The sequence below is a fragment of the Rhinatrema bivittatum genome, chromosome 2, assembly GCF_901001135.1.
Source record: "Rhinatrema bivittatum chromosome 2, aRhiBiv1.1, whole genome shotgun sequence".
Lineage (NCBI taxonomy): Eukaryota > Metazoa > Chordata > Amphibia > Gymnophiona > Rhinatrematidae > Rhinatrema > Rhinatrema bivittatum.
In genome coordinates, this window is record NC_042616.1 from 199,323,841 (window position 1) to 199,351,726 (window position 27,886).

Consider the following 27,886-nt stretch of genomic DNA (forward strand, 5'->3'; position numbering starts at 1 on the left):
CTAATAACGCTTGAGAGGGCTGAAATCTGTTACCGTCTTGGCATAGGTAACTGGTCTTTAAGAAACTTAGTACTGGGTGGTATGTAAAAATAAGGCAAGCCATTATGAATTGTAGATGGAACAGAATAGGAAGCCATTGTAACTTTTGAGCACCTGTGACATGCTGGCCTTATACTGGGGAGTCAGTCACAACATATGCTGCATCTTCTGCACTAACTAAAATTTAGTTACTTTTGGTATACCAGTTTATCTAGCTGTGTTGTGCAGGCATGGGACACTTTAATTAGATCATTCCTATCCAGAAAAGAACATAGCTAAAAAATAAAACTAGTTTTACAGTCTGAACAAATATAAGAGAGCATGGTAAGATCTTTCTCCGAGGATAAGCAGTCCTCACACATGGGTGACATCATTAGAAGGAACTTTGATCTCAAAGATATTCTAGAGCTTTTAATATTCTCTACTGAGCATATGCAGTGGTAGTCCTCCCCCTACCCCCTAGGCAGAGCTGCTGAGTCTTTTTCTGTGGAACCACATAGTCACAGTATTCAGCTTTGCTTTCTCCCTCACAAGCGCCTGCTGTGAATTTTATGGAGCCATAGCTGTTTTTTCTAACAGAGCCTTTGTTTTCTTTTTTGATCCTTTATCATAAGGTATTTGTTTCCTTCTTCCCCCCCCCCTCCCTACTCAAGTCTCTCTTCCAGCCACATGTGGGCCTAGTGCACTTTGCAGCCTGGCAGAGTCTATTCTTTTCAGATAAAGTTGCATCCACAGCCTATCTGTGTGTCCTCTCTTAATCTGACTGTTTTTGGTGCTTTTGTCAACTGCTGGTGGACTGGCAGTATGCAGTCCATGTAGGCCTGTGGGCCCGAGGACTCACCTGAGTTCCTATCCAGGTAGGAGTTCTCTGTCGATTTGTCCAACCATTGGACATCATTGAAGGCTCAGGCAGTGAAGGAATCGAAGACCAGACCAGTCCTGTGGGGAAGGGAGCGCATTCTCCCCACACTCCTAGGAACTAGTCTCCATAAGCCCAGGAAAAAATTATTATGAACTAACAGATGTAATGAAATTGCAGAATTCTTCAAACAGAAGATTGCTTACCTAACAACCAATACTAATTTTGTTCATAACCAGCAAATTAAAACTCACTCCCAGGACAAACCAAATGGGACCACCTTTGAGGAAATGTCATCTTTAGAAATAGGCCTAATCATAACTCTTAATCCTGTTCCATATCCCTTAGATAGTATTCCCATATTAACCTTAAAACAAATCGCTCACACCACCTCTATAATCTTAATCCCAATTATCAATCTCAGCCTTAAGAAAGAATTGTCCCGGACTTAATAAAATGTGCAATAATAAGACCCATATTGAAAAAAAATAATCTTGATCCATCTGATTTGAGCAACTATAGACCCATTTCGAATGTTCCCTTTATTGCCAAACTTCTAGAAAAGATTGTACAAAAAAAACTCTGAGCACCTCGAGAATAATATCTTATATCCCCGCACAATATGACTTCAGGAAGCATTTAAGCATGGAAATCCTACTGCTAATGCTCTATGATACAATTCTGAGAGGTTTTGACAGTGGTCAAAAATTTCTGCTAGTACTACTAGATCTCTCTGCTGCATTCAACATGGTAGATCACAACATTTTAATCAGTCGACACAGAAATCAGACTAGCAGACACAACTTTAGAATGGTTTTCATCCTACCTTAACAATAGATCTTTTGAAGTTAAAATCCAAAATTCCATCTCAAAGAAAATTAAAACTAGAAACCGGTGTGCCCCAAAGGTCCTCTCTATCTGCCACGCTGTTTAACATCTATCTGATACCAGTATGTCATTTACTGGCAGGCATGGGTTTAATTTACTTCATATATACCGACGATATCCAGTTCCTAGTACAGATTCAAGATGCTAATGAAAAAGCACTTAAAACAACTTCCATGTATCCAATGGTAATCAAAACCTTATTAAATCATATGAAACTTATACTTAATGTCAACAAAACAGAAATACGTTTTCTGGATAGAAGAATAGTCACAGACAAACTTCCATCGCTCAAAGTCGACAATACCCAGACGAAATTGAACTAACCTTCACCCAGAGATCTTGGAATCTCTTTGGATAGTGAACTCAATTAAAAAAAAATATCGCTTTAAAATTGAGAATGGTTACCATAACCTACTAACCCTTAGACATCTAAAACTACTACTGTCCCTAAATGACTTTAGAACCATATTATAACTGTTAATTTTTGCCAACACAGACTATTGCAATTCTATCTTATTGGACTCCCCGCCTCTACACTGCATCCTTTACAGGTTCTACAGAACTCAGCTGCAAGACTATTGACAGGAAAGAAGAAAATAGTTCATCTTACACTTACATTGATATCTTTACATTGGCTTCCAGTAAAACAGCACATTGAATTTAAAATCCTTTGCTTACTGCATAAGATCATTAATCATGAACAAACAGACTGGCTTAATGCAGCAGTCAGGCTTCATGTATCTAGTAGAAATCTTCGGTCCACCGGTCAAGGTTTATTAACAGTTCCCTCAATAAGAACGGCTCATTTATCCGATGTACGAAACAGAGCTATGTCCATAGCAGGTCCTAAAATCTTGAACTTATGGCCGGCCTCCTTATACACTCAACTGAACCCCAACCTAAAAACTTGGTTATTTACCAAACCATTTGAGGAATCACAATAAGATAAAATCCGAAACACGTTTCATACCCCGTCTTGTATGAGCTCGTTAACCTTAACATTTTATCTTACTTTTAATTTCACTTTTAGCAAGAATAGTATCTTGTTTTACTATTATAATATGTTTTTTTTTTATTTAACTGTGTCTTATGTAATCCGTTTTATTATAATCTCTTATATAAATGTTTGTATGTTCTGATGCTATGATTTTTGTGAACCGTTGTGAATATCTGTTCGAATGACGGTATATAAATCATAAATACCTCTGGTGCCCTGAACAACGTAGCCTCGCCTCTACTACTTGTAAACTCTGACAGTGCAATTTCCTTGGGAGAGAGAGTGAGGCATGAGCCTGGGCAATTAAACGTTGCTGCTGCACTATCTGTTGCCATGCCCGAAATCTGTTGCCTGGGCACATCTGTGCCAGAATACTGATGGTCTAACACAGGGGTGGCGAAATCCAGTCCTCGAGGGCCACAAACAGGCCAGGTTTTTAGGATGGCATGCACACGAATGACGGTATAATAAAACTGAATAAATGAATAAATAAATAACCACAATGAATATGCATGAGAGAGTTTTGCATACATTGGAGGCAGAGCATGCAGATCTATCTCAGGTATATTCATTGTGGATATCCTGAAAACCTGGCCTGTTTGTGGCCCTCGAGGACCGGAGTTTGCCACCTGTGGTCATAATGTGTCAGTGTTATGGATGCATTGGGTGCCATGGCCACCCTCTATGTGGTCAAGTGCCATTGAAAGCCATCATAAGCTATATTTGCATTTAACTATGTTTTTGCGTTTAAATACTTGTACAGCATAACCTTGGTTTCCCTTATCCCTCTACCCCCCTTCCCCCCCCCCCTCCTAGTTCTTTTAGCAGTTTCATTGTAAAGCCCCTTCCCTCTACCCCCTTCCCCTCCCCCCCCCCCCCCCCCCCCCCCCACTAGTTCTTTTATTCAGTTTCAATGTAAAGCCCTGTTGGCCACTTTTTGTTCTATGGAAACCGATGTGATGTTTTCTTAATGAATGTCGGTATACAAAAACTTTAAATAAATAAATAAATCATGCGCTGTGGGCATTGGTGAGCACCATGGCTGCCATCAATGCCCCTCAATACTGTTGAACGCCCTGGGTGCAGTTGGGCTCCAAGGATGCCAAGAGGTGCCATGGATGCCATTGATGCTGTGGAGTGCCTTTGAAACTCTTGACTCCATTGAGTGCCAGGGGCACCCTCAAGTGTCAGGAATGAAAATCCTTGGTGTGCCATGGGCATTGTGCACCAAGGGGCACCATCAAGCTCTATCGTGTCAGCGGCACCTTCAATACAGGCAAGTGCCATCGGTGCTGTCCAGATGAACACTAGGTGCTGTCTGTGCCAAAGTGTGCCATTGATGTTGTGGGTACTGTCGAGTACGGTGGGTACCATCAATGCCTTCGAGCACCATTGGTGTCATTGGATGCTCTGGACACTGTTGAGCAAGCTACATTGATGCCTTCAAGTGCAGATGAGTGCCATGGGCCCTGTTGATGCCACTGAGCAACATTGACGCCGTTGGGTACCATAAATATGGTCGGTCGCTGTTGTGCAGTGTTGGCGCCATTGACACTCAAGGCACCGGAAGCACCGTTTGGTGCTGTCAGGACACCGCCACCACTGCGGAGCACCATGGGCGCTGTTGGACACCATGGATATCCCGATGCCGTAGGGCGGGGTGCCATTGAAGGCCATGAGCACTACTGACGCCATGATTACAATGGCTGCTGTCAGACACTGAAGTAGTCATCAGCTGCTGAGGGCGCCATAAGAGCTATGCCCTCAAGCGCTGCCAAGTTATAGACATTATCATAGCACTGTGCACATTGATTCCACAAGTCATCATTGAGAAAGTGCTGTGCAAGCAAGCAAGGTTGATGCTGGTGAGATCATCACTACTATTCTGTGGCATGCCAGGGTACCGTGAACGGTGATGTTGTCATTGTTGCTACAGATTTTAGCAGTCATTCCTGTAAGCTGTCTGGTATCATGAGGTGCTGTGTACCATTGATGGGAAGAAGCGCCATCACACATTTTTCGACTGTTTTGCTTTTTCGCAGTGTGCAGCCGCCAGTACCAGCAGTTTTGTGGCTGGTTCAGGCCATGGCATTTTGCATTGCCTACAGGCATTGCGATGTTGAGCGCATACGCGCCTTCATCAACGTGACTGAATACTGCTGCACAAGTTCATGGCACTTCAGTTGCAGGTCAGGGGTTAGGCAGACTGTTCTGGTTGCCCTCTAGTATGTATTTCCTCTTTGCTGACATAAGATAGTCACCGAAGTCACCAGTGCACTGGACTGTCTTGGCTGAGAATACACTTCTATATCGCTTCACATTTGAAGTGGATTCCGGAGCAGTAGTGTCAGGATTCTCTCCCCCCCTCCCCCCCTCACAAGAGAGAGGTAGGATTTTTAGGTCTCCTCCCATATTAGCCTATGCTCTGAATCCTCTTCATGGGGAAGTCTTCAGGGCCTATCCTCTTGCATGTTTGTGGCTCAGGCTGGAGCCTCAATTTTTTGTATATCAGTACAACTCCTTGAAGGTCTCCTTGGGGGAACTGGGAGTGGTTGGGGTGACAATGGATGTCCATTGGACCAATTTTGTTGGCATCCCTACATTTGATTGCCATGGTTGCCTTTCCTTTCTGTCTAGATGGCAAACAGCAACTGGTTTTGTCATCAATAGAACCTACTTAGGTCAGCAACTGTATCCCTCTGTTGCACAGAGAGTAGGGGAATTTCCAGGATTGGGACAACCTGGTTCATGTAGCACTTTCCCTTCTCTTTTGGGGAGGGAAAATATGGCTGTTCGATTTACAGAGGCAACCTTTATGGGTACCCTCTTGGGACCCTTGTTTTCCACCTTGGAAAGTGGTTGTATTCGCTCTCCATTCCTGGGCAGTTTTGTCTCTGACTGGCAGCCACTCGTTCCCTGCTGAATCCAAGAGCCTATCGGGCTGGGGCATTCATGCCACCGTTGAACTACTGTGTAGCAGGGCTGCTTCATGGGGGAGCTATGGTGTTAGACCTTTCCTCCCTTGGAAATCTGCTTCCTAGCCATAAATACAGATTTCTCCCGTACATGTTTTCAGTTTGTGGCTACTCTTGTCAGTGAGTCTTGCTTATTGGCTCTACCTCTAGGAGGAGGATTCTAGCTCATCTGCATCCCGAATGGCAGATGTGCCTTCAGACAACTCTCCATATCCATGGCTGCTGATGTTCGAGCTGGGGGATCTCGCAACAGAGGCCCTGCACCCTTCTTGCCATTGCATGGGCAGTTGTCATTTACTTTTTCCAGTGTCACTGTCAGTGGGAAAGTTTGTAGGTTGACTAGGCAGTCCTTGTCCATGCGGTGGTGCTTCCATTTCTTGTGACAAAAGGTTGTTAGATGGAAGCCCAAGTTGTCTTAGCAGTAGGTTCTTCATACCTAAGCCAGGTGTGTTGGCAGTATATGTGACTGCTTAGGCTGAACCTTATCTGGTACCTTCAAGGTTCCCAGGTTGGTGAAGTTTCTCAGTAGAGTGACTTCTGGTCGTCTTCCTCAGTAGATTCTCAGTTTCCATTGCTCCTGTCTATGCTGAGGAGATGGAACCTGTGGGATCAATCAGCCTCAGCGACACTTCCTGCTGGGGATAGTATAGTTGGAGTGTTGCTCAATGTTGATTTCTACAGCCTAGAGGCTGCTACTTATCCTGCAGCCTGGGGTCTCCCTCCTTGTATCTATGCTTCTTCTGACTTTGGTCAGAATGTCAAGGGAGAAGCTTTGGTGTCAATTGGTATATTTTAATGTATAATTTGATGGAAATGTACACCGTTCTTTTCCTGTTTTTAACCAAATTCTAGTAATGCTGCTTCAGTTGGTTGGCCAGGATGCTTCCATTTCACCTGGGCTCATCCTACCAGGTGGGGAAAATATGTCTGACTATTGCGGTACCGAGACTGGGTGAGCTTTAGTTGCAGCTCACCATCCAGGCTCGGGGTCTTAGCATGGTCCTCCCCTCGGAGGGGTAGCCCTTTCATGCCTTGGCACCCTTGTTTCTGTGCCATTTAATCTGAGATGTCAGATCTTTTCTTATAGTTGTTAGCCAGGTAGGATCTGCCACTGACCCTGATGCTTTCTGCTGCTGCTTCCAAGCATTGCTTGGTTATTCCATCTTCAGATCATGGTTACCTGCAGTTTTCTTTCAGGAGAGCTCTCTAACCTCAGATTGCAATTGTCTTGTCACTGAAGGAAAACTGTACAGTCACTGAGTTTTTCTCTTGGTTGGTGCTTTGTGCCCTTTCCTGTGCAGGAGGACTGGGGCCTACTGGTATTTCAGATAAACTCTAATTGCTTTTTGTGTTGTGAACCATGCTTTTCACCCTGAGTTCTCATCACATCCCTGCCTTAGTTGCCTATGCTGTGCATCAGGGTTTTTGTCTCTGTCCTCTGGTTCTCCTTGAGATGTAGAACCAAATTCTTCTCCCTCCTAAGGTGGTGTTGGATTCCAGTCTTCACCAGTAATTCATCCTACCAAACTTTTTCCTAGGCCACATATACATAAACATGACTGTTCAGATTGCAACAGACCTATAACCACCTACTTGTAGTGGATCAAAACTCTTGGAAGCTCCATCCACCTTTTTTTTTTTTTTTTTTTTTAAATCCCAACAGGCCTGAGGTTCTTGTAATACAACTTACACTGCTTGAATACTGTGTGCAATTCTGGTTGCCGCATCACAACAAAGATATAGGTGTACCGCAAAAGGTACAGAGAAGGGTAAAAAAAATGATAAAGGGGATGGAGCAGCTCCCATGTGAGGAAAGGTTAGAGAGGTTGGAGCTGTTCAGCTTGGAGAGGAGATGGTTGAGGTATGATAGAGGTCTATAAAATCATGAGGACTATAGCGGGTAGATGTGAATCTGTTATTTACTCTTTCAGATAATACAAGGACTAGGGAACAATCCATGATGTTAGCAGGTAGCACTTTTAAAACCAGAGAACATTATTTTTCACTCAATGCACAATTAAGCTATGGAATTCATTGCCTGAGCATGTGGTTAAGGTAGTTTGCATAGCTGGGTCTAAAAAAGATTTGAACAGATTCCTGGAGGAGAAGTCCATAAACTATTTAAAACGTTGACTTGAATAGCCACTGTTTGTTATTTTGGAATTAGTAGCATGGAATCTATTTAATGTATGGTTAATTGTCAGGTACTTGTATCTTGAATTGACCACTTTTGGGGGAAAATAGGATGCTGGGCTTGATGGACCCTCTGTCTGATCCAGTATTACAACTTCTGTCCTTAAGTTCTTATCAAATTGCATTTCCTTTTGTTATGCTAAGTCTTGCCTAACTCCAGAGAAGCATGTCAAGGCTCATGTTTGAAATATGGCAGTGTTGGTGGCCCATCTAGGATTGACACACATTAAGAAAATTTACTAGGCTGCTACATGGACTTCTTTTTCTACTTTAACACCACATCAATTGTATAGACAGTTACTCCAATGATGCAACAACAGATTTAGCCTGTTTTTCTGCCAGGGTCTGTTTCAGGGGTGGAATCCAACTCCATTCTCCTCTTGGGTCCTGTGTTTTATTCAGGTTGTCTTCCATGTAAAGATGTTCCCTTCAGTTGAGTTCTTTACACCCTTCTTTATATTGAAGGCAACTTTTAGCTAGGGATTCCTCTGTGATTTTCTCCAAGGATAAACAATATAATGCAAAGTTGCCTATCTATAACCACTATTCTTTGTGGATAGTGGGGTGGACAGCCATACAATCTACCCTTTTCTCTTTTATAGAGTTGAATTGTTAAAAGCTTTTACGTAAAACTGAGGGGGGCCCCAGTATAGTGGTGGCTAAGGAGAAATCTTGTGCATGCCCTGAAAGGCTTGTAGGCTTTTCCATAGCTATCCATTTGATGACATCACCTTCACGTGTGTGGTTGCTTATCCTGCTATCCTTGCATAACATCTGTTTCTGGTAATCAACTTTGCTTTGCCAGCATTCTGATAAATATGACTCAATTACTGCCGAACTATAGAGTTGTGTTAAGAGATGTAAAATGATTTTGTAGTTAGAAATAGTATTAAAACAGTTCACTTTGTAATCTACATTGTGATGTATTTTAATTTATTTCATCAGCTGATCATTCTGTGATGTTCAGTTTGTCATATTTATTGCTTTGGTACACAAATTTTTACACAGTTGTAATCCAGTAATTTATATACTTTTAAGCAGACTGTTTACTATTTTTTCCAGGCTCTGACTGGCTTTGTACTGGTAGTCAATGCTGAAGGTCTGGTCTTTTATGCTTCATCTACCATCCAGGACTACTTAGGGTTCCAACAAGTAGGTATAATTTTCTTTTCTTTAAGCAGAGATGGCCAACTCTAGGCCTCAAGTGCACACGTCTGGTTTTCAGGATGTCTACAATGAAAATGCAAAATTTACATGGGCTGCCTCCATTGTATACAACTATGTCTCATTGTGGATACCCTGAAAACTAGGTTCGTTTGAAACTCCTCAGGACTAATGATGGCCATCTTTGTATTAGGCTTTAAAAATTAATTCCTAACCTTTGAATGCTTGTATTTTCGAATTGAAATTAATGTGCCTGTGAAATTCTAATTAAATGCTGTTTTCTTTTTTTTTTTTTTTTTTAATTATCTTTATTTGTTTACTTGATTTCTGAGTAAAAGCTTTACTAAAAGTGGTACCATAAACCAAATAGGATACTTTCTTTTTATGCAGTACCACTATTGTCATGGAAAGAAATACAGCTTTTTAATAGTTGAGGTTTTTTTGTTCTGTAGTCACTGAACAATACTCTATTCAGAGAAATAACCATAAATCATTTCAATTTAAAATGTAGCAAAAGATAATATTTTAAGGTAAGAAGTGAAACAGTCTTGCAATATTCACTTTATAGGCATATATGTGATAGTTAACATTTTGACTATGATCTGAGCCTGATCAAAGTACAGAAACATAGATACTACATACTGCTGCCATTTGATTTAATATATATTTTTTTCTATCAGAAGCAAACCATTTCTATTCAGTATCTTCTTAATAAATTTGACTAAAAAGAACAATAATAGAAGTGACGACAGAAAAGGACCAAATGGTCCATCCAGTCTGCCCAGCAAGCTTATGGGGTCACACCCATACTTTTCAGTTTCCCAGACTGTCAGTCAGGGCGTTTGTTGGTTGCTGTCTGAGTCCAGTTCCCCGTTACCTCTTGCTGTAGAAGCAGAGAACAATGTTGGAGTTGCATCAAAAGTATCAGCTTATTGGTTAAGGATAGTAACAGCGGCATCAGCAAATTACCCCCATGCTTATTTGTTTTCCCAGACCATAAAATTCAATGGCCTTTGTTGGTTGCTATCTGAATCTAATTCCCCTTTTCCGTTTTCTCCTTGCCACTGAAGCAGAGAGCAATAATGGAATTGCATCAACAGTATGAAGGCTTATTGATTAAGGGTAGTAACCGCCACACCAGCAAGTTACCTCTATGCACTCTTTTCTTCATTTCCATCCTCTAAACTTTAGGGATCCACAGTATTTATCCCATGACCCTTTGAAATCTTTCTCTGTTTTATCTTCACCTCCTCCTTCGGAAGGGCATTCCAAGCATCTTCCGCCCTTTCCGTGAAGAAATATTTCCTGCCTATGGTTCTGAATTGTCCTCCTGGAGTTTCATTACATGACCCCTAGTTCTACTGACTTCTTTCCAACAGAAAAGGTTTGTTGATTGTTAATCATTAAAACCTTTCAGGTATCTGAAGGTCTGTATCATATCTCCCCCACATCTCCTCTCCTCTTGAGTATACATATTTAGGTCCTTCATCCTCTCCTCATAAGTCATTTGTTAGAGACCCCCCCCCCCCCCACCATTTTGGTTGCCTTTCTCTGGATCGCCTCCATCCTGCCTCTGTCCCTTTTGAGATATGGTCTCCAGAACTGAACACAGAACTCCAGGTGAGACCTCACCAAGGACCTAAACAAGGGGATTATCACCTTTTTCTTACTGGTTATTCCTCTTTCTTTGCAACCCAGTATTACATAGAAATGACGGCAGAAGAAGACCAATCGGCCCATCCAGTCTGCCCAGCAAGCTTCACACTTCTTTCCTTTCATACTTATCTGTTTCTCTTGGCTCTTAGCAACCCTTGGTTCTATTTCCCTTTCACCCCCACCATTAATGCAGAGAGCAGTAATGGAGCTGCATCGAAGTGAAATATCAAGCTTGATTAGTTAGGGGTAGTAACCGCCGCAACAAGTAAGCTACACCCATACTTATTTGTTTACCCAGACTATGTTATTCAGCCCTTATTGGTTGTTTTTTCTTCTCCCCTGCTGTTGAAGCAGAGAGTTATGCTGGATATGCATTGAAAGTGAAGTATGCATTGAAAGCCACATTAACTATCAACAAATATTGAATAATCCTAATAATTGGTAATACCTATAGCCTATGAACTCTCCGTTAATTTTACATACTCTTACCCACCCCCGTTTTTTTTTTTGTTTATTTGTTTTTTTTAATTTGGAGATGGCAGCCCTCCATCCTTCCGCTCTGTGAAGGTGGAACACCAACCACTGGCCACTGGCATCCCGCTCTGTGAATGCCTCTGTGGCTACTGCCGCTCGGTGCAGTGTTTTGCTGCCTCCTCTTTATACACGTCCTCTAGACCTGATGGATCCACAGTGTTTATCCCATGCCCCTTTGAAGTCCTTCACAGTTTTGGACTTCACTTCCTCCAGAAGGGCATTCCAGGCATCCACCACTCTCTCCGTGAAGAAATACTTCCTGACATTGGTTCTTAGTCTTCCTCCCTGCAGCCTCAGCTCGTGACCTCTGGTTCTGCTGATTTTTTTCTGACGGAAAAGGTTTGTCGTTGTCTTTGGATTGTTAAAGTTTTTCAAGTATCTGAAGGTCTGAATCATATCACCCCTGCTCCTCCTTTCCTCCAGGGTGTACATATTTAGATTCTTCAATCTCTCCTCCTATGACATCCGATGAAGACCCTCCAGAACTGAACACAGTACTACAGGTGAGGCCTCACCAAGGACCTGTACAAGGGGATAATCACTTCCCTTTTCTTACTTGATATTCCTCTCTCTATGCAGCCCAGCATTCTTCTGGCTTTTGCTATCGCCTTGTCGCATTGTTTCGCAGACTTCATATCATTAAACACTATAACCCCTAGGTTTATCTCCTGCTCCGTGCACATCAGCCTTCCCCCCCCCCCCCCCCCCCATCGAATACATTTCTTTTGGATTTCCACTCCCCATATGCATGACTTTGCACTTCTTGGCATTGAATCTCAGCTGCCATATCTTTGACCACTCTTCCAGTTTCCTTAAATCCCGTCTCATTCTCTCCACTCCTTCCGGCGTGTCCACTCTGTTGCAGATCTTAGTGTCGTCCGCAAAAAGACAAATCTTACCTTCTTTCCCGTCCGCAATGTCGCTCACAAAGATATTGAACAGGACCGGTACCAACACCGATCCTTGTGGTACATCACTTAAAACCGCTCTCTCTTCAGAGAAAGTTCCATTTACCATCATACATTGTCTTCTGTCCGTCAACCAGTTTGCAATCCAGGTCACCAACTTGGCACTCACTCCTAAGCTTCTCGTTTATTCTACTTTTATTCTCGTTTATTCTACTGGCTTTAGCTATTACCTTGTCACATTGCATCGCCATCTTCAGATCATTAGACTCTATCGCTCCAAGGTCCCTCTCTTGCTCCATGCACCCCCTATCACATACAGCTCTTTTGGATTACCACACCCCAGATGCATGACTCTGCACTTCTTGGCATTGAATCCCAGCTGCCAGATCTTCAACCATTGTTCAAGCTTCCTTAAATCATGTCTTATGCAATGTCACTCACAAAGATACTGAACAGAACTGGTCCTAACACCAATCCATGTGGCACTCTGCTTAACACTGTTCTGTCTTCAGAGTAGGTTCCATATACCATTACACGCTGTCTTCTATCCATCAACAAATTTGTAATCCAGGCTGCCACCTTGGCGCTCACTGTCAAGTTTCTCATTTTATTCACAAGCCTCTTATGCGGGACCATATCAAAAGCTTTGCTGAAATCTAAGTAGATCACATGGAGTGCTCTTCCTCAATCCAATTCTTTAGTCACCCAATCAAAAAACATCAATCAGATTTGTCTGACATCCATTGAGACTAGAGTTGCCGTCGTTGAACACTGTGGAAATTGAAAGTCAGCAGTCTCAGCTTGGTGAGGCTTTGGGAGGAGATTTGGAGTCCTGCGAAGCCCCTAGAGATCCCAGGGACTGTGCTAGCATTGCTGCAGTGGGGCAACTCGAGAGGAACTTTCCAGAAAACATCAGAATTGAGACTTATGAATTGGTAAGACCTGCATTATTTTCCTTGGAATCGATCTGGGAAGCAATTCAGGAACTGAATAAAAATATTTCTAAACAAATAAGTCCTTTGATCACCTGCTTAGATCTGATAGGCCACCGTTTAAAATTAGCTGAAAGTGGGATATCCATTAATAAAAATGATTGTTTGAATCTTAAATTGGAGATTAGGAAAGTCTCTGAAACCCAACAAACGATTGTTAAAGGAAATCAAGCTTTAACCAACAGACTTGAACAGCTGGAGAATCAGATACATGGGAAAAATCTTCGAGTTATTAATTTTCCAAAAGATCCCATAAAATCTCCTAAGGACATGTGGAAAAAATACTTACTAGAAGTTCTTAAGATTCCTGAGCCAACTCTGCCTTTAATGTCCAGAGTTTATTATATCACACAGTCCAAAAGAGTTCTTTCAGATCAAAAGGGGTTTAATATTATATCTCCAGTGGATTTACCACCTATGGATCTTACTAATCTATTGGAGACAACCCAGAAAGAACTGATTACCCCAGCAATACTTATTGTTACTTTTTTATTGGAATCTGATCAGGATTGGATATTAAAATTCTTTTTTCGCCATCATTTGGTTACTTTTCTTGATCTTAAGATAAATGTTTACCATGATTTAGCAAGACAGACACAAAAGAGAAGGAATCAGTTTTTGATACTGAGGCTGAAGGTGCTGGAAATAGGAGCATTAGTTTTCCTAAAGTTTCCCTGTAAATGTTTAAGTACCAGAATACCTCGTATATCTTTCTTTTACCCTCTCAGCTTACAGCATTTTTGTCTGATAGGGTCACATTGCCAATTACTTTATCTTCCTCTCCTATTGCCAAGGACTGGTCAAAGGGTCTAGCGCAGGTTCTGCTGAAAATGTGAATGACCCCTGTTTAACCCAGTTGGATTCTCATTTGAATTTCCTGATGTTGTGAAAAGACCCTTCCCATTGTGGACTTGGATTTTGAGACAAATGTTTATACATTTTCCTTTTTTTTTTCTTTTTCCTTCTATAACCAATTATGTAAATTTTGTTTCTGAGGTTACAACTCAAGTGTTTTTTTTTTCTTGAATGTAAATGGTAAAATTCAATTAAAAAAAAAAAAAAAAGATTTGTCTGACAGGACCTTCCCCTGGTGAATCTATGCTGCCTCTGGGCCAGCAATCCTCCTGACTAGATAGTTCACTGTCCTTTCTTTCAGCAGAGTTTCCATTAATTTTCCCATCATCGAGGTGAAGCTAACTGGCCTGTAGTTTCCAGCCTCCTCTCTGCTCCCAGTCATGTGAATTGGGACCACCACCGCTCTTCTCCAGTCACTTGGCACCACTCCCGTTTCCAGGGATCTATTGAACAGGTCACACGCGGACCCGCCAGCACATCTCTGAGCTCCCTCAGTATCCTAGGATGAACCTCATCCGGCCCCATATCCTTGTCCACTTTGGTTTTCTAGCTCTTCCCATGCATTCTCTTCTGTAAATGGAGTTTCATCTACCCCATCTCCATCTATGGTCTTATCAACCAGTATCGGTCCTTCTCTAGGGTTGTCTTTAGTGAATACAGAACTGAAGTATTTGTTTAATGTTTATGCCATTTCTTCATCTCTTTCCACACAGTGCTCCTCGTCACATTTCAGTTTAACTATACCACTTCTGGCTTCCCTTCTTTCTCTGATATATCTGAAAAATATTCTCTCCTCTTTCCCTCTTTGGTAATTCTTTCTTCCATTTGACGTTTTGCTTTCCTGATTTCTCTTTTAGTCTCCCAAATTTTTTTTTTTTTATTATATTTATTGAAGTTTTGTAGAAAATCAATACAAACCACATCCTTTAACGTAGTACAAGTATCGTGAAAACAGTAACAAACAACCAGCATTACAGTCAGATCTGTAAATCTATAAGGAAAATAAAACTAAGTGCTGAAATACCACCATATGACCAGTATGGCACAAAGTTTACATACCCAAATAAGGTCTGTAATAACCTCCTAAATTCTCCCCCCCTCCCAAGAATTGCAAGGCAGCCGTTATGTACACATTTGTTAGAATAATTCTACCCGCATAGAATAAAATAAAAGTTGTGCTTGAATATATGAAAAGGTGCGTTCAAATATAGTAAAAGTACATACGGTAAATATCACAGAACAGGTAGCTAATGAATCAAATACTAAAGAGCTAGCACATGAAAGGCAAATGAAAAGCAAGAGCAACATATTTGAAAAACAAATGTAGAGCAAATAAGATGTGAATACTGATAAGCCTGATAGGCCTGGATGTCAAATGGTAAACCGGCCTGTATAAGGAGACATGTTATAACTGGAATGGCATGAGGAGATATGCCAATTACGTAATGGCATTAATAGGAGAGTATAGTATGTAAAACCCAAAGTATTACTGGATTACCCCACGTTTGGGACATGAGGTCGAAGGATTCAAATAGTTCAAAAACGGGGTCCAAATTTTTTCTATTCCCTTATCAACAGTAGTATTTTGATGTTTCACAAAGTACATCTCATGCGTACACAGATTCAGCAGTTGTCGGAACCATTGGTCTATAGTGGGCGCGTCCTTATCTAGCCATTTAGTTAAAATAGCTTTCTTTCCAATTACTGCTGCTTTCATGAGGAACCTCTCCAATCCCGACTCTACTGATGTCCTATCTGACGGGATATGGGACCCAATCAGCCATAGATTTGGGTCTAAGGGTAAAGAACATTGCCATAAAGTCGCACAGAATTGTAACACCTTTTCCCAAAACTCCTGAATAACGGGACTTTCCCAAAAAACATGGTAATACGTGCCCAGCGCCTGTTCACATTTTCTACATTGTGGGTGGTCAGTAATACCAAATCGGAATGCCTGCTCCGGGGTGACATACCCCTGCCACAAAATCTTAAATTGAGTTTCTCTTAGGTTTTCATTAACCGTTATAAGGGGTATCTCAGAAAAAGCTTTTAAAAAATCTATGTATGCTAAGGTAAACAACGGCCATGAACACCATTTCTCAAATAAGGCCTGTGTGGATTTGATATTCTTACATTTAGACCTCATCGCCTTATAATAGGTGGAGATCGATGGCGGTTTTTTAATGGGACCGGTAAATAGGTCCATCAAAGAGTTGGATCTCTGAACATCACTCCAGTTAGATTTATGACTGTCCAAAAAAATGTCTGACCTGTAGGTAAGCATAAAAATCTGCGCGGGGGATTGCAAATTGAAGCTGAAGATCCGAGAATGTATATAACACCCCTTGAGTTGGGTGGATTAGTTGATAAACATATTCTAAGCCTGCACTACGCCATCGCAAAAAGGGAGATGTACCCACTCCAGGTAAAAACCAAGGATTCTCCACCAAATGAGATAATGGGGTAAGACCGAGGGGTTGCTGAAAGAGACGGCACACCCGGGACCAAGTAGCTCGACAAGTACCCACCAAAAGTTGCCCCTTTAAACAAATTGGAATGTGTGCCGCCGGCATATGTAGAAGACCATTCAGGGACCCAACTCCATACCAGTCTACAAACATCCGAGATGGTACATAATGTGAAGAATGATAGAGCCAGTCCCTAACCAAACGCAAATTGCAGGCCAGGTTGTAAGAAACTATGTCTGGGCAACCCAGCCCTCCTGCAATTAACGGTTGGTATAAAATCTGTAAAGGGATTCGAGCTTTACGACCACCCCATAAAAAATGTCTAAGAGATTTGGACAGAGTCTGGGCATCTATTGTGGAAATACAAATGGGCAGCATTTGGAGGATATATAGCCATTTAGGCAAGATTACCATTTGATATAGGTGTATTTTACCCACTAGTGAAAGTGGCAGATTATGCCAGCGTTTCAAAGTCTCTTGCGTATATAAAAGTTTGGGTGTAATATTTAGACGATATATATCGTCCAAGCAAGCAGGAATATGAACTCCCAGGTATTTAAACTCTTTGTTGGCCCACCGAAGAGGGAAGGTTCCTTGCCAACTCTGTTGGGCTGTACCCGTTACATCTAATGCTTCAGATTTATCTCTATTTATTTTTAGTCCAGCAAATACCCCAAAACGTTCTTGTAGAGATAATAGTGGAAGCAAGGATACAGCGGGGTTAGTAATAAAGACCAGAACATCGTCAGCAAAAGCTGCTATCTTAAAGGAATGTCCAGCCCTCTCGAACCCTTGTATGTCTTCTGTAGCTTGTATCTTTTGAAGGAGAGGATCAATGGTAAGTATATATAGTAAGGGCGACAGGGGACACCCTTGGCGCACCCCCCTTTGGATAAACACATCGTCAGAGCAAGCATTGTTAACAATGATCTTAGACGTCGGTGTACCATATAGGAGTCTAATATAATCAACAAATGCTCCGGTAAACCCATATTTAGACAGTGCCGAGAACATGTATGTCCAGGCCACCCTATCAAAAGCCTTCTCCGAATCAAAGGCTAAAGCTAACGCTGGCGTGCCCTGTTGTTGACAAAACGTCATAGCCGTGAGCAACTTTAGTATATGCCCCGTGGCTTTACGGCCTTTGACAAATCCCACCTGGGAGGCAGATATCAAATTAGGGAGTATTAAATTCAACCTCTCAGCCAGAATTTTAGCAAGAATCTTTAAATCGCTATTGAGGAGGGATATAGGTCTATAAGATTCTGGTTTTTCCACATCTTTCCCACCTTTGGGAAGAACTATTATATGTGCATTGTTGAAGTCTTTAGGAAAGGATTTAGTGGCTAGGCCCATAATGTAGAAATTAGTCAGTGGGACCGCAATCTGGAACTCCAGCAGTTTATAAAAATCATATGAGAACCCATCTGGTCCTGGGGACTTACCAGAGGGCATTGATTTAATTATTTGAGTTACCTCATATGTTTGGATAGGCCGGTTCAAAAAAATCTTTGTGAGTTTCAGATATACTTCGGCAGAGAAATGTCAGAGAAAAATTCTGGTTCCGCATTAGAGATGGTCTGGGTCGGCCTTATAAAGAGTGGCATAAAACTGCGAAACACTTCACAAATGTCAGAGATATCAGACACCAATTGACCCTGTTGGGTACGCATGGTAGCTACAGCAGCACGGGGTTCTTCTGCGTCCGTATGAAGATTTGCAAGTGGTCTACCAATGTTATTGCCAAATTTAAAATAATTGTGCTGAGACAACCTGGTAAGGCTTTACTAGCACGGATATGTAAGACCGTGTTCAATTGATTGAGTACGCTAAAATAATGCTTTTGTGTATCCTCCCTGGGTGTGCCAGCCATTGCTTGCGGGCCTGTTGAGACAGGGCATCTAGCCGCAAAATATCTTGATTAAGACGTTTTGCGCGTGACGCTGTGAAGCTAATAATTTCCCCTCTCAACACTGCCTTAGCGGCTTCCCAATACAAAATAGAATCTTCCGAGTGTTGACTGTTATTTGCCCTATGGTCCGCCCATTTATCCCGTAGATGTTTCTGGAAATCCTGATCTCCCTTAAGATCAGAAGGAAATCGCCATAGGGCCGAGCCCTGCCGTCGAAACCCCAATGTGAGTGAGATGGAAATAGGAGAGTGATCCGAGATCACAGGAGATTCTATATCTGATTTGTGAATCTTCGAGAATCCTTCCTCTGCCAATAATATATAGTCTATCCTAGAAAAGGAGTCGTGGGGATTAGAATAAAAAGTATAATCCCTCTCTGTGGGGTGAAGAATACGCCAGACATCCAATATTTTCAGATAATCGGCGAACTTACCAACGCCTTCACCTCGAACTCTAGCTCCATTTCCCCGGGCTACTGATCGGTCTAGAGTGCTATCCATTACACAGTTAAAATCACCTGCCACCAGTAGTAAGCCCAGTCTATGAGTCATCACCACATTTTGAAATTGGGCAAGGAATTTTTGGGGATGTGTGGTGGGTGTATAAACATTGCATATCGTGACTAACGTACCTTGCCATGTGCCGATCAGGAGGATATACCTGCCTTCCTCATCTACAAGAAATTTATTTAAAACAAAATCAGCGTTCTTGCTGATGAGGATTGCCACACCCGCTTTTCTATGATTAGCCTCCGCATATATGCATTTGTCCACCCACTCCTTCTGAAGCTTGAGATTTTCTTTCGCACTGAGATGGGTTTCCTGCAGGCAAACAATGTCCGCTTTTAATCGCTTTAAGTGGGTTAAAACTTTTTTACGTTTGATTGGTGAGCCCAGCCCATGGACGTTCCAAGATATAAGCTTACCCAAGGTTAAAGATAATAAGAAAAAGGAAAACCATTATGCAGCAATTAGTATTAGTGGATGGGGTCCCAGCTGCCCCCTCCACCAAAGCTATGTGGGCAAGTTTACCTAACACTCTCCATTCCATTCCCTGCCGTAGTACAGCCAGCATATCTCTACACAGCTCTAAACTGCCATCCATGCAAAGTAGTAACAACACACAACCATGCAAACCCCTCCTACCCCCCTTCCCTACCCCCCTAATTCTCCCCACCTCCCTCCCACCCCTAACGATCCCCAAAGTGATGTATATGTGAAAGGCCCGATTCCCCCTTGTGGCAGAGTCGAGTCAAGAGTACACGTTAATAGGGCGCTTGGGTGCCCTGCTCCCCCATAACATCTTAAACCAGAGATAAACAACAAAAAGAGAAAATAGAAAACAGCCAAATCACTCATTATTCCTCAGTCAAAGTTTCTTGATTGTCCATAATGTGTGCCTGGGGCCCGTAGATTCCAAAAACTGTCTATAAAACTGCAAGAACCGGAATCAGTCAAAGCCTCACATTGTCCAGCTGAACGTGGTCTCCTTTTGGCTACAGCCCAGTGCGGTTAGGCCAGCCGCTTCTGACCATGTTGAAAGTAGTTTTACAGAGTCCTGGATGGAATCTATAGACCAGTTAAACTCTTTACATCATAAAGCAAACTGAGCAAAAAAGAAAAACTGGAGTCTGCCCAGCCTCACCAAGTTGACATGAATTGCACTGCCGCCTCCGGGTCAGAAAAGCTATGCTGTTTACCCTCTCGCCAAACCCGTAACGTGGCCGGGTATTGCAGAGCAAATTTTATTTTTTTATCAAACAGCTGAGAGCAGACCGAAGAAAATTTGCGCCGTTGCTGCGATACCAAAACCGAATAATCCTGCGTAATGCGGATTTTTTGTCCTTGATATATAAGCTCCGGATTTTTCTTATACGCCATCCAAATGCGGGCTTTAACCGCCGAATTTAACACTTTCGCAATGGCGATCCGGGGGCGAGTATCCAAGGGTTTACGAACTCCCAATCTGTGCGCGCGCTCAATCTTCAACTCCCCTTTTAGGTCTGGTAAACCGACTGCGTCCGGGAGCCATTCCTCTAGAAATGCGCCTAAGCCTTTTTCATCGACCATGTCAGGTAAGCCGAGAAACCGTAAATTATCCCGGCGAAGTCGATTTTCAAGCTCATCGAGCTTATCCCTGCATTCTTTTAGAGCCGTGTCTTGGGCGCCAGTTTTTGAAGTGATCGCCGCCTCTCGATCCTCTAGGCCCGATACCCGCTCCTCCAGCTGATCGATTCGGGGGCCCAAAACCTCTAGCGTATTTTTGACTTCAGTTAAGTTTTGAGCTATACCCGCAAGCTTGTCATCTAAAGCCGCATCTAATGTTTCTTTAAGGATTTCCACCGTTAGAGGCGGCCCTGTCGTCTGCCCCGGCTCAGCGCCACTCGTCGCCATCTTTGGCTCTACGGCCTTACCCTTTTCCTTTTCACGCTCTTTTTTTCCTCCTCTAGCCGCCATCGGAGGTGAAGCTTTACTCATGTAGTGGACAATCGACATCAGCTGAATCCACTTATGCTGGCATAGCCCACACTGGAAAGCCGGAATAAAAAGATGCCGGTAGATTTAGAGGGCAGGGCACCCAGAGCTGAGGGAAACACGTCTACCTCAGCGCATCGCCCCACGTGACTCCCAGTCTCCCTAATTTTTAACAGATATTCTTCCTTTTGTTCCTTTTTTTCAGATCCTTTATACTTATCGAATGCTGTTCATTTTGCCTTAATTTTTTTAGCCAGCTCCTTAGAGAACAAGATTGGTTTCCCTTTCCTCTTACTCTTCTTTACTTTCCTAACATATAGATTTGTTGCCTTTGTAATAGCTCCTTTTAATAGTTCCACCTCACCCGTTTCTCCCAATCTTCCAGTTCTTCCTTCAGGTGCAGCCCCATTTTGACAAAGTCTGTATTTATGAAATTCAGAACTCTGGTCTTTGTGTGACTTCTCTGTATCCTATTTGCAATATCGAACCATACAGTCTGATGATCACTACTGCTTAGGTGAGCCCCTTCCTGAATCTGAGACATCCCCATTAGTGAGCACTAGATCGAGGATCACACCTTCCCTTGTGGATTCCATTACCATTTGTTTGAGCAGAGCACCTTGAAGGGCATCCATTTTTTCTCTACTTTTTGTAGATTCTGAAGAGATGCTCCAATCCACGTCTAGAAGATTAAAATCTCCAAGCAACACATCTCCCTTCTTTCCCAACTTTTGGATGTCCTCAATCAAGTCTTTGACCAGTTCATCCATTTGGGTTGGAGGCCTGTAGATCACACCTGTAAAAATGGAAGTACCATCTTCTCTTTTTAGGGTAGTCCATAATGCTGCTTCTTTACCCCACATCCCTTGCCATTCAGTTGCTTGGACATAGTTTGACATAAAGAGCTGCTACTCCCCCTTTTCTGTCCTCTGTCATTCCTTAAGTTATAACCCAGGGTGGCCCTATCCCAATCATGAGACTCAGTGAACCATGTCTCTGTAACTGCAAAAATGCCCAATTCCTCCTCTGCTATTAGGGCCTGAAGGTCTGTGATCATAGCTTTCCAGCTGCTCTTCCTAGTCGTTATCTTCTGGGGGTTTTTTTTGTTTTGTTTTTTTGGAACTGATTGATTTTGTTACTTTGTCTTCCCACTTCCTGTATTGCTTGGGGGTATCATGCCAGTTTCACTGGCCACCTCCTGGCACCCCCACAAATTTTTCACTTAGTATCCTCTTTCCTGCTACAGACAAATGTAGGCCATCCTTAATATTTTATTGCTCCATACACGGCCCTAGCCTCCAATGTTTCTATAACCATTTTCCTTACACCAGGATTTGAGCCAGATATTGAAATTATCTACCGTATTTTTCGCTCCATAAGACGCACCTGACCATAAGAAGCACCTAGGATTCAGAGGGGGAAAATTAAAAAAAAATAATTTTGTGCTAAACTGGCTCTGTTCCCGGGCGTCTGTGCATCTTATGGAGCAAATTAGGGGACTGCATAAACATTTTTTTCTCCCCATTTTGTTTTCGGGTCTGGGGAGGGCCATTTTGGTCCATTCCCCAGATCAGAAAACTTTTGTCTCTCTATTTCTGTGGGAACCGCCCACCCCCCCCCCCAAAAAAAAAAGAAACCCCCATCCCAACCCTTTAAATTAACAACCCCCCACCCTCCTAACCCCCCGAGACCTGCCAAATTAAATCAGTACAATACCCCCACCCTCCTAACCCCCCCACCAAGACCTGACATTAATTAAATATAACCCCCCTCCCCCCAAGACCTGCGAAAAGTTCCTGGTGGTCCAGCGGGGGTCCAGGAGCGGTCCGGGAGCAATTTCCTGGACTTGGGCCGTCGGCTGCCAGTAATCAAAATGGTGCCGACGGCCCTTTGCCCTTACTATGTCATAGGGGCTACCGCTGCCATTGGTCGACTCCAGTGACATAGTAAGGGCAAAGGGCCGTTGGCGCCATTTTGATTACTGGCAGCCAACAGCCCAAGTCCAGGAGACCGCTTCTGGACCCCCGCTGGACCACCAGGGACTTTTGGCAGGTCTTGGGGGGGTCAGGCAGGTGGGGGGTTGTAGTAAATTAATTTGGCAGGTCTGGGGGATGTTAGATTTTTGTTTTATTTTATATTCGCTCCATAAGACGCACAGACATTTTCCCCCCACTTTTTTTTTTTTTTGGGGGGGGGGGACGTGCGTCTTATGGAGCGAAAAATACGGTATATGGTATAACCTTTCCTTTCCCTTTCCATGAACTGGTAGTACTTCTGAAAAGGCAATAGTCTTTGTCATGTGTCTAATCTTCTTCCCAATAGCTCCTGCAGATAGCAGCCCTTAGTTCTATAAATTACAAACACAGTTATTTCAATACATACTAGCCAGGAGTCTAAAAACACTAGCTAGATTAAATAGAGATTTCAAAACATGCTATAGCAGGAAATATAGGTGAAAAAGAGAATAATGTCAGCAAGAAATAAGTATATATTATGGCTAGCAAATTAAAAATTAAACTTCTCTGGTCACAAGCATAGCTATGTGTGTCTCTGAAGCGGCAGTTTGCATATTTGAAGTGTGACTTCTTCAAAGATAGCCATTTATTTTTTATTTATTTTCCGCTTTTCGGAAAATACATTACATTCAGGTATTAGTTATTTCCCTATCCCCAGAGTGCTCACAATTTGTTTGTATTTCAGACAATGGAGGGTGAAGCAACTTGCAGCAGTGGGATTTTGAACCCTGACACCTGCTTCGCAGCCTATTGTTCTAACCACTAGGCTTCATCTCTTCTATATCTTTTTTTTGAGGTGCAGTGACCAGAATTGCTCACAGTACTCAAGGTGTGGCCGCAGCATGGATTGATTATAGAGACATTTATGTTCCAAATTTAGTTTTCTATTCCTTCCTGAATAATTGGTAACATTCTATTTTCTTTTTTGGTTGCTGCCACTTGCTGAGCTGACTATTTCAACATGTTATCCACAATGACTCCAGGGCCCTTTTCTTGGGTAGTAACTAATATAGAACCCAGCTTTGTGTATACATAGGATTATTTCTCTCCATGTGCATCAATTTGCACTTGTCCGTTTTAATTTCAGCTACCATTTATTTGCCCAGTTCCCCAGTCTCACAGTGTTATTCTGCAATTGCTCATAATCAGCTTGTATTTTAACTGCTTTGAATACATTTGTCTTCTGCACATTTGATCACCTTGCTCGTTGCTCCTTTTTCTAGATCATTTATTTATTTTATTTATTTATTTATGAGCTTTTCTTTACCGACATTCGTAAAACATCATGCCGGTTTACAATGAACTGAAATAGGAAAGTTACAGTGAAACAAAGGGAGGGGCAGATGGGGCAGGCAAGAAAAGGGAGGAGGGATAGGAAAAGGGGAAGAAAAAGGTGGAAAATAAAGGAAGGAGATTGAAAGCAATAAAAAACTGAGTATAATAGGAACTGCATACAAAGGAACTGTATACATCTTACATATCACTATATATGTCTATAAAATCTTATCAGTCAAGGCTGCTATCAGCAGTATAATTATTTAGGTGGTTGAAAGGCGGCTAATGAGAAAGGTTGGGCACGGGAGGGGCTAGGGTGAGAGCAGGGTAAGAGGAAGGGGCAAGAAGAAAGGGATTGAAGAGGCGGAACTTGGAAGTGCTGTTCGAGGGAAACAGTCTATGTTTGGTTCGCATCAGGGTAGGCCTGCTTGAAGAGCCATGTCTTGACTCCTTTCTTAAAATTGTGTAGGGATGGCTCTAGACTGAGGAAGGTGGGGAGGGAATTCCAGAGGGAGGTACCAGCGATGGAGAAAGCCCTATCCCTGGTGAGGGATAGATGCGCAGATTTGAGGGATGGGGTGTGAAGGGTGCTTGCATGGGCGGTCAGTGGAGCGGAAACGTGGCATTTCATCTAGCCAGGTGTGATTGTATTTGTATAATGAACTGTGGAGGATGGTTAGGGTTTTGTATTGTGAACGGAAGGAAATAGGCAACCAATGCAGGTCCTTTAAAATGGGGGTGATGTATTAGTTATGACTTTTACATGTATTAGTTATGACTCTGGCCATGGAGTTTTGCAGAATCTGGAGGGGTTTGATGGTGGAGGCGGGAAGGCCTAGTAAGAGGGAGTTACAATAGTCCAGTTTCGTAAGCATGGTGGTCTGTACAACAGTACGGAAGTCTTGAGTGTGGAGGAGGGGTTTGAGTTTTTTAAGGTCATTTAGTTTATAGAAGCCCCCCTTTAGGAGAGATTTGATGTAGGGTTTAAAGTTTAGGTGTTGATCTATGATGACACCTAAGTCTCTTACGGAATGTAGCTGGGAGCGGGCTGTGGTTGTGTTCTGGAGTGTATTCTGGAGTGTGGGGTGGGAGATATGGTCAGGTTGATTGGAGATAACAAGTAGTTCGGATTTTGATGTATTTAGAGCTAGGTGGAGGTTGGATAGCAAGGAGTTTATAGAGGCAAGGCATGATTCCCAGATTTTTGAATCGGGATTTTTGAATCTGGATGAAAATCTGCACATCATCTGCATATAAGAAGAATTTCAGGCCTAAGTTGGACAATAGGTGACATAGAGGCAGGAGATAAATATTGAAAAGGGTGGAGGATAGGGAGGATCCTTGGGGGACACCTTGTGTGATGGGGATGTGTGAGGATTCGTACTTGTCAATTCTTACTAGGTACTTTCTGTGGTTGAGATAGGAGGAGAACCAGGAAAGGGCTTTGTCAGCAATACCTATTTCTGCCAAACAGGTAATTAAGATTTGGTGGTTGACAGTGTCAAAGGCTGCCGAAATGTCTAAGAGGGCAAGTAAATACGAGTTTCTATGGTCCATACCTTTGAGTATGGTGTCTGTCATTGCCAGTAATAGGGTTTCAGTATTCCGATCTTTACGGAAACCAAATTGTGAAGGGTGGAGGATGTTGTGGTCTTCTAAGAAGTCAGTAAGGTGCTTGTTAAACCACCCTTTCAAGGATTTTGGAGATGAAAGGCAGGTTGGAGATAGGTCGGAAATTAGCAGGGTCTGTGGGATCAAGGGTAGGTTTTCTTGAGGAGTGGGCCTTACTACAGCAAATTTAAGTGGGTCTGGGATGCTGCCAGAGGTGATGGAACAGTTGATTAGGTCAGCAATGGGTTTAGCAATGGTGGATGAGATAGAGAGGAGGGTTTTTGAGGGAATGGTGTCTGAGAAGTGTGTGGCTGGTTTCATCTTTTTTAGAATGGCCTCAATTTCCATGTTGGTGGTGAGGTCAAAAGTTCTAAGATTGCTCCAATTGTCGTTGGGTATCGGGGCAGAGGGGGAGGGCTTAGTGGGGAAGCGAAGGAGAATGTTATCAATTTTATTCTTGAAGAACGATGCTAGTTCTTCACATCTATCACTGGCGTTTGTCTCTTTGAGTGTGGGTGTGGTGGAGCTTGTGCGTTCTGTAATGTACGTGAATAAGGCATTCGCATTAAATTGATAGTCATGGATTTTTGCGGCGTGAAAGTCTCGTTTGGCTTGGAGAATAGCTTGACGGTACGTGTGTAAGGTAATGTAGGTTGTTTTATGTGGAGCGGATGGCTGTTTACGCCATGAGCGTTCTTTGGATCTTAGGGTCCTGTTTGATCTTTTTTAATTCAGCAGAGTATCATGGTTTTCTTTTCTCAGTTTGTGTGAGGGGTATTTCTTTGTAGATGATGGGACAAAACTCGTTGGCTATGGTAGTGGTGAGATTGTTCCAGGAAAGCAGCGCAGTATCTGGGTTGGTAAGGTCGAGATTGTTGGTTGCTTTATCGAATGCAGGAGATCCAAAATGGCGTCTGCTAAGAAGGCAGCGTGAGGAAGCGCTCCCAGAGTTGGAAATTTTCTTCAAAGAAAATGCCTCACACTAAAAGAAAAGGGAGAGTTCGGGTGGAGACTCCGTTGGCCCCGAGCTCAGCCCTGTCTCAACCTGTGATTGAGGGCTGCTTCTCGCCGGTCAATCGATCTCCGGGAGAGCTGTCTGTGATAGCCGCTGGACTGGAGCGGGTTCCAGCAGTTTTGGACCTAAATGCAACCTTAAGCCCCGGAGCACCTGTGGCGCCCCTGCCTCCGATCCACATTCAACCCCCGCTTCCGGGTCAGTATGCCCAGCCCGAAGAGACGATGGCAGAAGGCTTAAACGGAGTGGAGAAAGGCTTGGATACAGCGATACCAGCAGACCCTCGGCAGTTGAAGCCGAGTGAATCTGGAGGAAAAGATCTGAGCGCTGTACCGAAAACATCAACGCCGGAGAGGCAGGAGGAAATGGCGGCGGCCTTGGAAGTCAGGCATGAACGCCACCGAGAAGCTCCGGTAAGCGTTATTATACCTTCTCTTTTGGATCAAACGCACAATATAACATTAGAGAATGTTTGGACCGTGTTACTGGAATTGAAAACCTCGATAGTTAATTTATCAAGTATGATTGCTTCAACACAGACTCAAATACAAGGGTTAGACCCTTTGTAAATCAACATACAGAAAAAATAGAAAGTGTACAAGAACAAATTGCTCAAATAAAGGAAGTCCAGACTGGATTAATAAAATCTGAGAAAAATAATATAAGGAAAATCGAAAATATGGAGAACCAAGCTAAATATAGAAATCTAAGAATATTGAATTTCCCCTGTGTTAAGCTGATCTCGCCCCTTGAACAATTTAAGAGGTATTTGCAGGAAAATCTGCAAATATCTACTGAAGGAATACCACCTATAGAGAAGATTTTTTACATAAACACTGGGAAGAAAGCAGGAAAAGTTCAACAGAATTTGGAGATACAAGCACAGGATTTAGGAAATCTAACTGGCTTCCTGGAGCAATCCATGGATGAACAAATTGAATTTCGGGGGACCCTTTGTATAAGATTCGTCTTTTCCTCTGACAGAGATACTATCTTAAGAATATTTCTGAGAAACAGAGATAAACTTTACCTAAATGAAAAAGTTTGGATCTACCC

General features: G+C 42.7%; 1 protein-coding gene across 1 annotated transcript in view; it reads left to right on the forward strand.

The window, feature by feature from the left end:
• The window catches only part of AHR (aryl hydrocarbon receptor), a 291,464-nt gene that overhangs the window by 120,322 nt on the left and 143,256 nt on the right, over positions 1 to 27,886 (forward strand). Inside the window, exon 4 of the mRNA XM_029589033.1 lies at positions 9,014 to 9,103. Coding sequence (XP_029444893.1) covers positions 9,014 to 9,103 — 90 coding nt within the window. The remainder of the gene's footprint in view (positions 1 to 9,013; positions 9,104 to 27,886) is intronic.